This window comes from Chelonia mydas, chromosome 1 (assembly GCF_015237465.2).
Source record: "Chelonia mydas isolate rCheMyd1 chromosome 1, rCheMyd1.pri.v2, whole genome shotgun sequence".
NCBI lineage: Eukaryota > Metazoa > Chordata > Testudines > Cheloniidae > Chelonia > Chelonia mydas.
This window is the reverse complement of record NC_057849.1, coordinates 326,433,869-326,449,961: the sequence shown is the minus strand read 5'-3', so window position 1 is coordinate 326,449,961 and position 16,093 is coordinate 326,433,869. Positions and strand designations below refer to the sequence as shown.

The following is a 16,093-nucleotide window of genomic DNA, read 5'->3' as shown; positions in this document are numbered from 1 at the left end:
GTCCGAATATATGACTATGAAGGTAAAAAGCCAGCTTCTGCTTCCACTGAAATCAGTGATGGGTCTGATCAAAAATTCATTGAAGTCAGTTGGACTCTTTGCCATTGACTTGTTTTTGGAGTGCAGTTGAGCATTCTTGATTTTTTATATAGTCAGGGCTGGATTTTCATCTCACTTGTATCTGTTTTACATTGGTATTATTCCATTGAATTTGTTGGAAATACTCTTCATTTACACCATTGATAGTGAGCTCAAAATCTAGTAGCTCCTAAAAAGTCAATGCATAATAACTAATTGATTGACAATGCAAAAAGTTACATATGCAAATGCAAGCATACTTTACTTCAGGCAATGTCCAGAAAAGTGAGCAATCACTAATATTCAAAAATTAGTGTCCCTCTTCATGAAGGTTTATATAGTACGTCCACAATTCAATAGGTATCAGCGTAAATAGGATAGCACAAATACATTCTCTAGTCCCCATCAGAATCTTAGCCATTATATTCTGTTCCTGTTGAATACAAGTAATGTTAGCGGAAAATCAAAATTCCAATAGGTAGCACATTGTAATAACCATTATGAGAGGACGTGAATATCTGGGTTGGAATTATTATATCAGAGACATCCAGCAATTCTGGAAATATTTCTCAAGTATAAGAAATCTGCCTCTACTACTGAAGAGATATGGAAAGCCAAAATGAGGCTTAGCTTAAGCAGAATTCCCAGTCTTTTTTCTAGAGGCCATGGCTATTTATCAGAATTTCCGAAGGTGGAAGAGAAATGATACCTTATCAGCTAAAGATGACAAAATCAATCAAGTGCAATTCTTGTCAAAGCAATTTAACATTCCAAATAATTCACCCCGATTTCACGATTATTGACATTATTTGCAGTGGAAATACCCAGTAACACATGAGCTCATGACAAACTGATCATTTGCATTCCCAACCAAAGCTGTCTCTGTGCTATCATGTGACCTCAGACAAGTCAGCCGTTAAAGAAGAATAAGGTAACATAATAGCTAGAAAGGGCAAATAAGATACTAAAAAGATAAGTTTTGCTGAATCAAAGATCTTCAGATTCCAATGCTATTTTTTTTAAAGGATTTAAGTTACAATGCCCTGTTTTAATGGGATGGGGATTGTAAGAGAATCACCTAGCTTAGTCATTTATAAAATCATAGGGAGAGATCATTGGCACTACACTGGGGAATAATAAACATCAGCAAGGGATCGAAAGAACAATTTCAGAACCGGCTCCCTGACCTCATTCTGTGAGGCAAATTAAAATCTCAGAAAATCAGTATTGAGCCAGATTGTGTAACCGGCCTGTTAATCACCACAGAGGAGAGATGAGGGCACAGTAAATGTTAAAACATGAGCTCACAATGCTGTCCTTAAAGGAATGTCAGATTCCTCTAGCTATCTCCATACCCTGGCTGCAGATACAGTGGAAAGAAGACACAATGATTACTGGAGGGGCTTTATCCTTGGTAACAGTAGAGAACAACCCTGTGTTACACTCAGGTACTATTCATCAAACCATAGTCTCCCTGTCTTACTCTACAAGGAGCTTTTTTATAAGATTACCCAACACAGAATCCTTTATGTAGAGTTGTTCCTGTAAAGCCCCCATTGACAGGAACAAACATTGAAGCAGCATTCTGCCTTCCTGGCATGAAGTTACGTGGTGCATATGAGCCAGTAGTGCGTCTTTGACTAGCTCCTCTCCTCCTCTTCACCCACAGCACAAGTAGACAACACTGAGATATTTCCTGGGCAGGACTGATTTTGACAGCACGACCGCACAGCCAAGCAGCTCTTGAGGTGCAGCAGTGACTTATTAGATGTGGGGAAGCGGAAGGATGTAGGGACAGCTCTCAGCTTTAGGAAAATTGTCTATTTTGATAAGGCTCCCATAATAACTCATTTAATGCAATAACAGTTAAACCTCCTTGCTATTTGCTGCACTGCATTTCTAATGGGGAAGCTTTTTTGTCCCACCAGCACAGAACTCCTGACAGTTATAGAACCACTTTTTGGGTGCCTTTATAAACAGGTGTCATAGCAGAGTGCCATTATATATTGAACTGAAAATGTGAATGTCTTCAAATATAAACAAAATGGGCAGCCTGTTGAGGAAGGATTAGCTCCCATGATTAGCACGGGAGTGATTGATAGCCTAGGTTCCAACCATGAACCCTTTATGCACACACAGTTCTCAGTGACTTCAAGGAATGTTACCCGGTTGAATACGAGGGCAGAACTGGGCTATTGATAACTAAAAATATGGAAAAGAAACATCTGGGTACCTGAGCTAATCTAAAGGGCAGCAGCAGCTAATCAGTGTGAAAAAAAAGGGGGACTGAAAGGAAAGGGATGCTAGCAGGAGAATGGGAGAGAATCATGGAATATCAGGGTTGGAAGGGACCTCAGGAGGTCATCTAGTCCAACCCCCTGCTCAAAGCAGAATGCAGAGCACCGCTGATCGTACCTGTATATTTGCTCTATGTGTGCTGCTTTGAAATCGTTAAAGCAGGTTTTCAATATTGGGCAAGATTTCACATCCATTGGGGATTTGCTCATGCTATGAGCTTCTCAGGCTCTTATTATTTTGAAGGGAAGTTGTCTAGACAAGTAATAGGTGCTGTTTTTTTCCAACGGCTTCCACCTCTGAAATGGTGGTGTTTAACCCAGCAATAACTGGGAAAAGGCATGACCTCTTTACAGAGACTTCCTTGAGGGCACTGCAGATTAAGAGCAAAAGCCTGCTTTCCCTCAGGGGCTTGATTCTCCCTTTGCAGGGCATGGGTAACTCCTATTGAAGTAAATGAGAATTACTCCTGGCCTGTGGGGAGAGGATCAGGACCCCTTTGTGGATGGCCCTGATATGCTGTGGTACTCTGAGCAAAAAGAGCGGGCTATAGAGAAGCTGAACATGGAGAATCATAGAATCATAGAATATCAGAGTTGGAAGGGACCTCAGGAGGTCATCTAGTCCAACCCCCTGCTCAAAGCAGGACTGATCCCCAATTAAATCATCCAGCCAGGGCTTTGTCAAGCCTGACTTTAAAAACTTTTAAGGAAGGAGATTCCACCTCCCTAGGTAACGCATTCCAGTGTTTCACCACCCTCCTAGTGAAAAAGTTTTTCCTAATATCCAACCTAAATCTCCCCCACTGCAACTTGAGACCATTACTTCTTGTTCTGTCATCTGCTACCACTGAGAACAGTCTAGAGCCATCCTCTTTGGAATCCCCTTTCAGGTAGTTGAAAGCAGCTATCAAATCCCCCCTCATTCTTCTCTTCCGTAGACTAAACATCCCCAGTTCCTCAGCCTCTCTAGAGTCCTTGGTTTCTGCATACTCCATGCTGGCCCATCCATGGCAATCCGGAGAACAGAACAGGCTGGAAGAAAGGGCACAGGCATGGCTTGTAGGTTTACGGCTATGTAGCCCTGCTGGCCAAAACTCCCCGTGGACGAGAAGTGAAGTAGCCATAGCTTTTCAGATGAGAACAAGAGTCCCTGCTCCAGCCCCCAACACTTGCACAAAGCCTGTTGACTGAAGCTTTTGGACAGGGGTCATGGATTTGGCTCTATACAAGGAATGAGAAAGGGAGCAAGGGAGTTTATCCTAAATAATGAGACTAATTGCAACAGAAAGTATTGTAATAAAGAAGTTGACAAGGACAGCATTAAAATTATCAGCTGTTCCTATTCCTTTGTGTTTCCCAACATTCAATACATTTTGTCTGCATGCATATTTATTAAGTCTTTTTCTTTCCCTACAGCATGGCTGTGGAAATTATGTACGTGTGATACAGACCTTCAATCGCACCCATTTGTACGTCTGTGGGAGTGGAGCATTCAGCCCAGTATGCACATACCTCAACAGAGGGCGCAGGTCTGAGGTAAGTGTTTTCATTCATTGTTCCCATGCTCTCTGTGCTGGATACTTTTAGTGCTGGACAAATACACTTATCCAACGAGGATGAGTTTCGAAACTGGGCTTGGAGATCTCATGAGGTTACTTTGTCCAGTCAGGCTACAAATAGCACAAGAACAGCCATTCTCCTGGTTTTCTGACACTTCTGTTTCCAGTCCCAGCTGCTACCAGAGAGCATGACATGCATAAAAATAGAAAATGGTTTGATAGTATTAGTCTCAGGAAAAGTTCACTTCAGACTTTGGGGTAAGGTTTGGCTAGTTCTCATTTTATCTGAACTGGTTCATTCATTCCTAATTTGTCATCCAAAACTGGGAGAAATCTTTGGAAATAAATAGCAGTAGAAGAAAACTCAGTAAGGTCCCTCACTTATTCCCCATCCTGCAAGGCATTTATCCATGGGAGTAGTATTGTTAAGTTCAATAGGACTACTCCTCTGGGTCACATACTCACCAGGGTAAGTGTTTGCAGGATGGGGACCTACAATCCTGAACCTGCAATCTCTGTTCGGGTAGAGCTCCCACTGAAACCTCATTGACAAGAAAAGTTGTGCCTGAATAGATGCTGCAAGGTTGGGTCATCGATTAACATATCAGGGTGAGATCCTCAGCTGGTGTAAATCTGCTTATTTCCATTGATGGCTCCAATTGAGGTATCCTGATTTAATTCCTAAGAACCACAGAAGCAACTTAGTTTACATATGGTAACAGAGCATTCAAGAATTAAAGGGTTAAGTATCACAGTAACTTTCTAAAGTCTTCTTGTGACAAGTCTAATTGTCCTGTAAAGTTTACCACCCATCTACCATTTAAAAAAGATTCCCCTCCACACACCTGTTTCTTGTTTTTTGTTTTCCCTTCCAGGCAGCATAATTTGTGCTACTAAGTACTAGTTGTCCTCCTACATTTTAAATCATAAACCATTTTCTCCTTCCCACATACTGCACTGTCATGGAATAATAGCTAGCCAAAGTGCTTCTTGTAAAGAGCAGCCTCTTAGTACATTACCTGAGTTAGTTTGCCTGCTTTCAATTTGATTGTATTGGTTAAACATGTAAAAGCCCAGGAGTTTCATAAATGCATTTTCCAGACTTCATGATTTGAAAATGAAATGTTTGTTTCTGTACAAATGTAGTAAGCAATACATGGAGTCGGGAAAGGAAAAAGGAAAGTTCTCATCTGAGTCCTGGCACTGTGGTAGAGTTTGGGTCAGACTGACTCTTACAGGCACAGAAAGCAGCGGTATGTTTTCATGCACATGGAGAAACAGCTTTGCTGCAGGGGAAGGGCAGGCAGTGCTAGCGTTGAGTTCTGCCACGGGAAGGCAGCTGTAAATGTCTGCTTCTGCTTCTGTAGAAGTCCATGTGGGTTTGGCCACTGATTTCAAAGGGAGAGGACTGGGTTCGAAATTCTCAACCCTCAAACACAAACTGCTTGGAGGGGCTACAGATCAGTGCATCTCCTGGCAGGCCTTGCCCCACCCTTCCATGAAATGGTCCCCAGTAATTTGGGGGAGCATTGGCTGGCTCCAGGCCCCCAAGTAGACTGTGCAGACTGAATCGCTGTACTTCCACTTCTAGAAAACGGTCTGCCATTGGGGCTTAGGAGCCTGGGTTCAACAGCACAGAACCCCTGGAATGAATCTCTGGAATGAATGGATCTCTCTACAATAGAAATCTACTCTTCTGCTCTCAACTAATTAGGAACTCTCAGTCGTTCCATCCTGGTGACATTAATTCTAATTTAATTTAATCAGGAAATTAATTTTAAAATTGAAAGTGATCCCATCTGTAGAATAATCAATATGATATCTTTTAAAACATTATGTAGCAGTTATACCATGCACTACAGAAATATTGAATCTGATTTCTTTGTTGTCAGAAAAGTCATTTCACTTTAAATAACACGAGGCTTCAAGATGATGCAAGATGTTAAAATTCTGAAGTTAAAAATAAAGACACGTCTTGGAGAGTAGAGTTGGCTTCACTTAGCTTGTCTCTGTAGCTACATGCCTAGGAACAATTGATTAAATAAACTGCTGTCTCAGACGTCTGGAGTCTGTCAGACACTTGACTAGGCATTGCACTCTCATTGCTGGTACTGCACAGGCCAACAATAGCAAAGCACTTTAAAGAGTACAGATTTAAATTCAAGTATTTCCCTCTGTACCTATGGCAAATGCGTAATTAGGAGAGCTGAGTGAAAAATTATGTCGTGCTGATGGGACTATTGAGAAGTTGTGTTTCCTTTGCTTTTGCATAAACCATGATTTCACATTGAATTTGTCACTGTTTTCCACAAACAAATGGTTGTTTTTGCAGGTGTAAAATTGCTATTTTAAACAGGCACATCTATTTCTGCTGCACACTCCCTGGAAACCATAAAACACCACCCAGCATGACAGCACCATAGCCTGGCACTTATGGGAGCCAGGTCTCAGGTTTTGGTTAATACATGATTGCAATAAAAAGGCATCGTGTTCCCAGCTAGAGAGCCCTCACTAGGGAGGCAGGATTTGGCCATCTCTGGTTAAATTGTATTTCCCTGACGCAGTTTATGAAAACATTCTTTGCTTCCCTTTCTCATTCTGTGCCTTGATACACTGGCCAAAGGAAAATGTTCTTTGCAGAGCTGAATGCTACTCTTGCCATCATAAAATGTAGACTTGTGTTAAACTCTCCCTGCAAGAACAGGTGAGGAAAAGGCTAATCATTTGCAGAATGTGATTACTGTGAACTTAACCAAGTGTTATTCTAATATCAGAGTGGGTGCAAGTAGAAGCAAATGTTATGGCTGTGTGGATTTATGATGGGCTAAGAAAAAATAACTTAACACATTTGCAAAATATATGTGGTCCTGGGGCTCCTGGCAAATTGCCAGTGCAACAGTTGGGCATTTTGGAGTAGTGTACAATAAGTATAAAATAGTAATATACATTAGTATCAAACTACATATTCATTAAGAAAACAGAGAACATAGTCAGACTTATACTTAGGTTCGAAACTTTGTTTAGAAGATCTGTCTAATGACTATAGTGATGGGATACAGAGATAAGATTCCACAGCATTAGATTAGATAGATAGATAGATAGATAGATAGATAGATAGATAAGTAAGTAATGGAATTTGGGAACTTGCAGCTTTTAGTGAACATTTAAAAATCTGTCTCAAGTTAGTAGAGACCAAATTTATTACCCTCAGATGGTTGTTTAGTGGCCTGTGTGGCATCTAGGTTCCATCGTGCTTGGTCTTATTAGGGAAGGAGTAAGTAATGAGTTGGTGCTCTTGTCAAGCTGTCTTACAGTGGCTCCAGAGTGTGAGTACCAACCTCAGGGCAGACTGTTAAGAAGCAGGGTATCAACCCCATATTGCATGTCAGTTCTATACTTAGATTTTGCCAACACATTATCAAGTGTGAACTCGTCAGGCACTATCTTAGCTTGAACATGGAGTCACAGATAGTCCCCTTGGGTACTCTGATCTATCTTGCCACTCAGATAAGCTTACCTTTGGGATAGACAGTCCCTTACACCAAAGATCACAGCAATATTCTGGTTACTCCCAGTCCCAAAGGACCAGTCACTTATCCTGGGTCAATTGCACCTTAGATATCACACCAAAGACAACACTGGTAACCCATCCTATAATAAACTATCTAAAGATTTAGTAACTAGGAAAATGAAATAAAAAGTTATTTACAAGGTTAAAGCAGGTAAATACATACACACACAAATGAGTTCCCATCTTAAGTTTCAGAGGGCAATAGAAGCTTCTATGGCTAACCCAGGCAAAGCACTGGGGATGTTTTGTGTAAGCTTAATAATCATTGCCCCTCAGAGTCCAAGCAGCATAAAAAATGCAATTTTTCCTCCTTAGGGCTTTTTAATCCCTTCGCCACTTCTCTTTGAGTTGCAAATTCAGCCACTGGGAGGAATTCAGTTGCATGTCTCCTCTTCCTAGCAGTGGGGGAGCAATCAACAAAGTCTTTTGTCCTCTGATGTTCCACAATGGTTTGTCTGGTGTCTATGGGCCTTCTTTCGTTGGGCAACTGCTGTGCTGCTTCCTCCCTCCCCAGGCTGTAGGAGCCACTGCCCCCCGAGAAATCTGGATGGTCGTGTGTGTGTGGGGGGGGGGGGAGAGATGAACCTTTCAATTGTGTGTGTTTAATGTGCCCCTCCAAAAATGGTCACATTTAAATTCCTGCTCACGCCCCTGCAGAGCAAACACTTGAATGTTACCTTATAACATGGGATACAGATGGTATAAGTGAAATTATGGAATGCTTGTAAATTGCTGCCTGCGTTAAAGTTTGAACACCAAGGTACATTTTTATAACTCTAATACATATTTAACCGTACTCGCACACAGGTGAGCCAGACTGGTTCCAGCTCTGTCTTTGTCAGTGTTCAGCTGAGACCTGGGGGCCTTGGCATGAGCTGGCACCTGGTCTGCCAGCATCACATAACTCATTCCAGTTTCTTCTGGATTGGCATCCACATCACAAAAACTTCATTCTGATTGGCTTTCTTGTGAATACTTGTGAATTACCTGTTTCTGGTTGAGACAGAAATAGCCTAAAATCCTTTCTTATCCTTGCAATTCTTTTTCTGGTACTGGCTGGAGTCAGTAAATTAAGAGGGACACCAAGATGGGGTGGGAAAGCGAGTTAATCAAAGATGGCTTCTGTTCAAGGAACAGGTAAAGGTCCAGATTGCTTCTTCTTAACCTAAACACCTCACCCATTTTTGAATTGTAGTGTTGTGCATGACCTATACCATCTAAACAAGATTGCTGTCTTCTAACAGCAGTAAGAGAGCTAGTCCTACACTTGCTTTTGTTATCTGTAAGGCACCTACCACCATAGTGTCTGAGCAATGAGCGTAATCCAAGAGACAATGCTCTGAAGAAAATGAGTGTGCTTTAGGAATTATTTTGGAAGCGAGGTAAGGAGACAGGCCCAGATTTTTAAAGCTGTTTAGGTGTCATTGCACTCAGTGTTGCAATGCCTAACTGATTTAGGAGCCTACATGTCATTTTCAAAAGAGATTTAGTCACGTAGAAGTCTAAATGCCATTGACTGTTGATGGCATTTAGATTCCTAAATGCCTAAATCTCATTTGAAAATGAGATTTAGACTTCTAAATCAGTTAGGCGTTGCGACACTGAGCACAGCAACATCTGAATACCCATAAAAATCTAGGCCCTTTTGATTTATAATATGACAAGCTGACAGTTGAAAAGAGAGGCTTGCATTCTCGTGTATTATTACTAGAGTAGTTTATTGCAAGTGCTTTATGCTAGGCCCCTGATATAAATACCACAATGAATTCATCAGGTAATTCATAGGTAATTCCAAGACTATAGAAAAAATGTCTGCAGATGTTATTGCCAACATATAAGCTAGGTGGACCACAGACCGAGCAGCTCAGCTAAACTCAGAGGATACTTCCTACATTTGAGAGTGTATTGCATTTGTAATTACAGTGAAAATAATTGGGTACAAGTGAGAAGATAATGAAAACTCAGCATAAGACAGTTTTATTGTAAGTAGTAAAGCAAAAATCCACACCAGTGCTGACTATTCTAATTGTGGAGAACAACAAAGGAAAAAAAGGCCTCTCTGACTTTATTTTCATTTCTAAGGTTTCTAAATATCAGCAGTGACATGCATGTCTATATTGCAGGAGCAAGTCTTCATGATCGACTCCAAGTCTGAATCGGGGAAGGGGCGCTGCTCTTTCAACCCTAATGTGAACACAGTATCTGTTATGATCAGTAAGTAAAATAACCAAGGATCCTGGAGGCTTAAATCATTATTACTGAGCAGAGTGTGAAATGATGGGGTGTCATAAACAAATGGAGCACAGGGCACACCCTGTGAAAAGGAAACCATTGTGTTCAGACTGCTTGTCAGGCATCTCCTGAAGTCCTGCCTGGAGCTAAGCATGGATGTGTGAAGGAAATGCAGAAGGAAGCAGCAACGAGGGAGGGAGGAATAGAGAGCAAGAGATTGTCCCCTTTTCATCTTTCACATTTTCCCAGGTTTAGCTTCAGCTTTTAAATATCTTAACCATTTTTTTATGTTTAAAAACTTTTTGACTTCATTCATCATAGCCAGTTCCTGCTTCTCATTGTCATGTAGTTAGGGAAGCAAAGCCTGCTGGAGTCTTTCGAGTTATTCTGCATTTCATATTTGTTGTCTCTGCTATTGAGGCCACCAGCTACTGCCAGGCTCTTCACTCTGCAGCTGGCTTTTTTTACTTACCCCTTCACCCCTACTGTATCATTGACTATAAATTTAGCAATTCACTTCCATATGAAAGGGCAGAGAGTGTGACAGCTGGTTCCCTTGACATCTCACTGTAGGTTGTCTGGTAGAGTGTTCAGTGAGAGTGAAACCTTGGCACACAGGGCCAGCACAATGCCTGTGCCCCACTTCAGTCCCACCTAAGCTCTTTGTTGAGATTTAAGTGGGGCATAGGCCTGGTGTAGTCTTTTGCACAGGGGTGAATTTCACCTTGAAAGAGAATGAAAGGAGAACTCACAAATTCCACTTGGAGAAATCAACATATCCTCACTTCAACATGCCTGATTTCCAATGGTCTGTGGGCTGGAAAAAATGCCAGCACATTAAGGGCCAGATTTTTCCTTTGCCTTGCACCTGTGCAAAGTGGGTGTAAAACACTACAGGCCTAATTCTGGTTTACACTAAGACCATTTTACACTCTGGTGGCAGTATAAAGAGCCTTCAAGTGGATGGAAATGTAATATGGCCTTAATGCAAAAGGAGAATCAGGCCCTATCATTTTGATTTAGCAGCGTTTTATCCTCACTTGCACTGGCTTTGCACTGGTGAAAAAGATCACAGCAGGCACAGGGAAAGGGGTAATCAGACCCTCAGATCTCCCAGATTGCAGCAAGATATGCGTTAGCCATAACTCTGGGTTAGTCAGTCCATAATGAACTCCTCACTGGGCTTTCACAGCAAGGAATGAAAAGAATTTACTTTGGAATGGCAGGGCTTAGATGATTAATTTAACCGTTGCCCTGAATTCATTAAGCATGCTCAATTGGTTGTTTTGTTTGCCCTCTGCCTATTCACAGCCTGCAGTACATTGTGAGGACTATGCTAGCAGCCAGGCTGGAGCAGCAGCTGCCTGCAGCACAGACAATGCTACAACCGCTTGAGCCACATGTGCTCTTGAATGTGCAGTGTAGACATACACTTTGCCGTTTAGATTTGCAGCGTGTTCAGAGACTATTGATTCCAAAGCCTCGCATGTTGAATCTGTATCTAATCCCTGATCTCTGAGGGCCCATCTGTGCTGCCCTGCAGTTTTGACTGCAGGGGTGTGAATAACAACGCACACCAAAGTGCTATGCTGTAACTCCCCTGTGTGGAGCTATGGGTGTGAACTAATAGGTTGCTAGTTGGTATTAACGTAGGACTACATAAATGTGAATTGGGAATCTTTGAGTTGGTGCCTGCAGAATCCACACGGGGGAGTTACAGGACAGCACTTTGGTGTGCACTGCTATTCACACCTAGGATAGACATAGCCTAAATTAGCAGCCCAAACATAGTGTGTTTTTAGCCAAGGGAAAGAGCAGGACTTGCACAGATTTCTCAAACTTATTTAGGATTTTCTTAAACAAAGGGAAGAATTCTGTTGACCTCTGTGTACAGTATGTTGAGTTTCATAGCAAGTGCACACAATATAGCAAGACATTTAGCCCTGGGTTTTCACGGTAGTACCATGTGGTGTCTTAGCCATTCAGCTCCCATTGAAATCAATGAGAGGTACCACAGTTGAAGTGCCAGGCATTCACCTGAAAGAGTAGGGCTCCAGGGACAGGTCCTTGGTTCTCTCCTCAAAACTCTATCAAAGACAAGGAACTGAACAGAATTATCTCTGCATCTTACCTGCAAAAATATAAAGTTCCAAGGCCGCCTGGCATGGTAGTGAGCAGAGATGCAAGCAGAAGGGGATTCCAGTCTGCATGGAAGAAGGGAAAGTGTCACTTCTCTAGCATGATACTCTGCCTCTTGGCTGCATTCCATCTTACCTCATCAATGATCTGTGTGCAGCATGTAAAGGAATTTGATCAAAGTCAGTTATAGCCTAGTCCACTCACAAACACCAATTATGGTTTTCACATTCTTAAATGAGTTACTGCCATCAAAGAATAGAGACTTTCTCTTTTTTTCATCCTGGGGTTTATGCATGTCCATTAAAGTCTTCTTTTCTAAGATACTGTACACACAGTAGGACAAAGGCTTGTCTCCTCTGGACACATGGGAGTTTTCTTCATTTTAGTAGAAGTTACTTCATCTGCTTTAATCTCCCAGTTATGTGACTGAGCAGGCCCCCAATATCTAGTTAATCTCCAAAGCAGTATTTCTCCCTGAACTTTGAATTATTTGGGTTCCACAATGCACAGTGCTCACACTTTAAAAAGTTTCTTCTTTTTTAAAAGATTCAACCAATTGGAGAACTATACTACTACTAAGGGAGGAGTAGAGAGCCTGAGTAACTAGGAAGCCAAAAACAGAGCTGGGAATTGAACCCAGAGCTCCTGAGGCCTAGATAAGTGCCTTAATCACAAGACCTTCTTTCCTCCCTCTTCTTGCACTGAGCAATGCCGCTGGAACGAGTAAAGTGTAATGACATAAATGTTTTATCGTGTGGTCCCTGTTTCTTGTCGATTTCTGGCATTGCCTTCCACCTATGCAACACAGAACACAAGCTTGAAATACAACAGGAAAAGTGAATGGCCCCATAGAGGAAAACACCACATGACAAACAAATTAGAAGGTAGGAGAAATTCACCAGTCTACAAAAACGCTTTAGAAGCAAAGCTATGAAAAATGTATCTTTGGGTAGGCAAGGCATAATTAACATGCACGCCCCCTTTATTTCCGGAACCAATGCTCCTAGGTATTTACAAGAGCAGACATACATCAGTTCAGTAATTCCCCCAGTAACAAAGAGAAACAGTGTGAAATGGTTACCCTGCAAAGACAAACTGTTGTGCGGAATTTAAGCATTAAACCAAAAGGAAGTGGAGCTGACAGATATCATTTGATACCTGATTAGACTAGTAGGCTCTAGGAATGCTTAAGACATAACTAATAAAGCTGGTATGCAGTAGGATTAAGAATTCCATAGCCCCATTCCAGCCTTTCTGTTTTTTTTCCAGGAATGAACATGAGAGCTCTGTGAGAGCCATAGGCATGATCCATTGCAGCCAATATATTTAGCAACAGGAATAAGACACCAGGTGGTTCTGTGGGCAATCACGTTGATGTAGAAAGATTCATAATAAGCCGCTATTGATCTGACAGCGCTATATATAGATAAAAATAGTGGAACAAACCACATTGTGTAAATTCCTCTCTACTCTACTTGTTGCTACCCCTGTGCAATGGATTCCCTCATACATTGAACCCCAGCTAAGGGAAAGACATGTAGGTGACACAATGCCTGCACTACCTACTGCCTAATCAGTAGGGATCTGGTTCAAGCAATGGAAAAAAAAACAAACCCTCCAGAGTTTTCATCTCTCAAAGGTGAACTGGTATTTCTTACTGCAGAACAAACAAAACATTAAAGAAAGCCTCAACTGCTTCAGTATTTGTGGCTCTTGCCAGCTTGACCACACACACTCATGGCAGCCAAGGCATTTGGGTGAAAACATCAAAGGACCTAGCTGTCTGGGAGTTCGTTCAGCCACTGCTTCCAGCATGAAAGTTAAAAATTATTTTAGCTACTGCGTTGTACTCTGGGGTTGCCTTGCCATTAGCCAGTGAAAATATAGATAGACATATGGGCTGAATTTTCAGAGTTCTGCTCAGGAAATTTAGGTGCCTAATCCTATTAAAGTAAACAAAAGTTGCATGTCTAATTTCCTTCACACCACATTGAAATTTACTCTGAATCTAGTATATAATGCGGGTATTTGTTGCTTCCCATTACACTGAGCCAGGTTCATAGCATCCTTATCCAGTTTCTGCAATACAGAATCGTGCTTGAGTCCAAAGTCAGCCTTCAAAACAGCAGCAACTCCATTGACTTCAGTTGGAGCTATGCCAATTTACACTTGCAAATACTGGCCCAGTATTTTTGGCTACTTCCATAACACAGAAGCTTTTTCAAGTACTTTTTAAAAAAACTGAATTTGATTCCTTTTACTACTATTACCCTGTCTGTGCATTGGTGTTTAGCAATGTAAGTTCAGTCACTAAGCTGTATTTCAAATGGAAGGTTCACTACACATGTGGTTAGCTGCTATATTTAATTATGAAGTTCCCTAAGGTTCTTAGCAACATCTGAGGCTTTCTCCTTAGGCTAGATGATTGCTCCATGATTCAGAGGAAACTCCACTCTCACCCGACCGATACTTCTGTGTAGTGATTGCTATGCAAATAAAGAACTGGCACTGTCTGAAACAAAAATAGGTCACTAGAAATGGATTTCCCAAAAAGCCAATATAGACACATTCATGGTTTTTTTTCCCTTTTCTTTTTCTACTTTCTACAGATGAAGAGCTGTTTTCAGGAATGTATATAGATTTCATGGGGACCGATGCAGCTATTTTTCGCAGTTTAACCAAACGGAATGCAGTGAGAACTGACCAACACAATTCTAAGTGGCTAAGTGGTAAGACGATTGCTTCATTAAAGCTTTTGATATGTGACTAAGAGAAAGGTTGTTTGCAACAAAAGAGTTCTTTATTTCCCATTCTAAAATTAATCTACTAAGGGAAACTGTGGGCAAGAAATAGGAATAAAAACATGCCACAGACAATGCACGCTGTGTGATGAATAGGAATTCTATATGACATGGGAATTGCCATACTGGATGAGACCCATGGTTCACCTACTCCAGTACGCTGTCCCTGAAGTGGCTAAAACTAGCTACTACAGAGGAAAGGGCCTGTTATAGACAGATGTGGGATAATCTGCCTCCCAGAGAAGTTTCTTCTTAACCCCTAATAGTTTGAGATCATCTGACATTGGAAAATTTGATTCATATTATTGACATTTAATTATCAACTGTAGTAAATTTAAATAACTTATTAACTATGTGATTGTCATAAAATGGCAAAATAAGGAAAAGTCACCTCTGTGACTTAGAAGTTTTTAAGGCCCAGCTTGACAAAGCCCTGGCTGGGGTGATTGAGTTGGTGTTGGTCCAGCTTTGAGCAGGGAATTGGACTAGATGACCTCCTGAGGTCTCTTCCAACCCAAATATTCTATGATTCTATTCTGTGTGCAAGGGTGAGATACAAGGGGTGAAATCCTGGCTCCATTGAAATCAATGGGAAACCCCTCACTGACTTCAGTGGGGCCAGGATCCCACCCATGTCTTATATACGATGCTTTATTTTATTCTTAAAACAGCTATACTTTATGCCCATGCTTAATTTTAAGCACATAAATAGTCCCATTGATTTCACTGGGTTAAAGTTAATCATATGCAATAGGTTTTGTGCTGGCACTCTGCACAGTGGTGGATTTCACCCAATAGGAATATGCCAGATTTATCATTCTGATTTGAAGATTTGCATTTATAGCTGCCAAGCCTGCTGAGGTACATTGAGGGGAACCAGTCTGGTTTTTCTACCTCATGCAATTTTACTGGGCAAATCCTAACACGTCTATTCTTTTTATTCATAATTAATGTGATATCACGTGTTATGATACTGACTTGCACTTTTTGTAACAGAATAAATGGAATATGTCAAAAGAGGGAAACTCTATCTGTTTTCTAAAATTTGCCTTTAGTTGTCTTCATTCTCTTAAGCTTGCGTACTCCCCTCAAAGTATCTTAGAAAATGGACTGCACAGAAAACGCTTCATTGCTAGAAAACCTGCATAATGCAGTTGCTTGGAAAAGGTGACTGACACACACAATGTATTCCCATATTCATCCTGAGCTAGCATCATGAAATGTGACATATTAATTGATAATGGACTGAAGAGTACAGAAAATATCCAAAATTGAAAATGTGACCTTTCCATCAGAGGTCACCAAAAAGTCAAAAGTGGTTTGTATTGGATATCAACCAATCGAATGGCATGAATAATAGGAAGTAAGTGACCTCCAGACTGGAAAATATAGGTCATCCAATGCTATTCATTAGAT

The 16,093-nt window shown here is 41.2% G+C and overlaps 1 protein-coding gene across 1 annotated transcript in view; it reads left to right on the top strand.

Moving 5' to 3' along the window:
• The window catches only part of SEMA3C (semaphorin 3C), a 163,070-nt gene that overhangs the window by 100,771 nt on the left and 46,206 nt on the right, over positions 1 to 16,093 (top strand). The window contains exons 5-7 of the mRNA XM_037889242.2: positions 3,792 to 3,911; positions 9,629 to 9,719; positions 14,486 to 14,605. Of these exons, the coding sequence (XP_037745170.1) occupies positions 3,792 to 3,911; positions 9,629 to 9,719; positions 14,486 to 14,605 (331 nt within the window). The remainder of the gene's footprint in view (positions 1 to 3,791; positions 3,912 to 9,628; positions 9,720 to 14,485; positions 14,606 to 16,093) is intronic.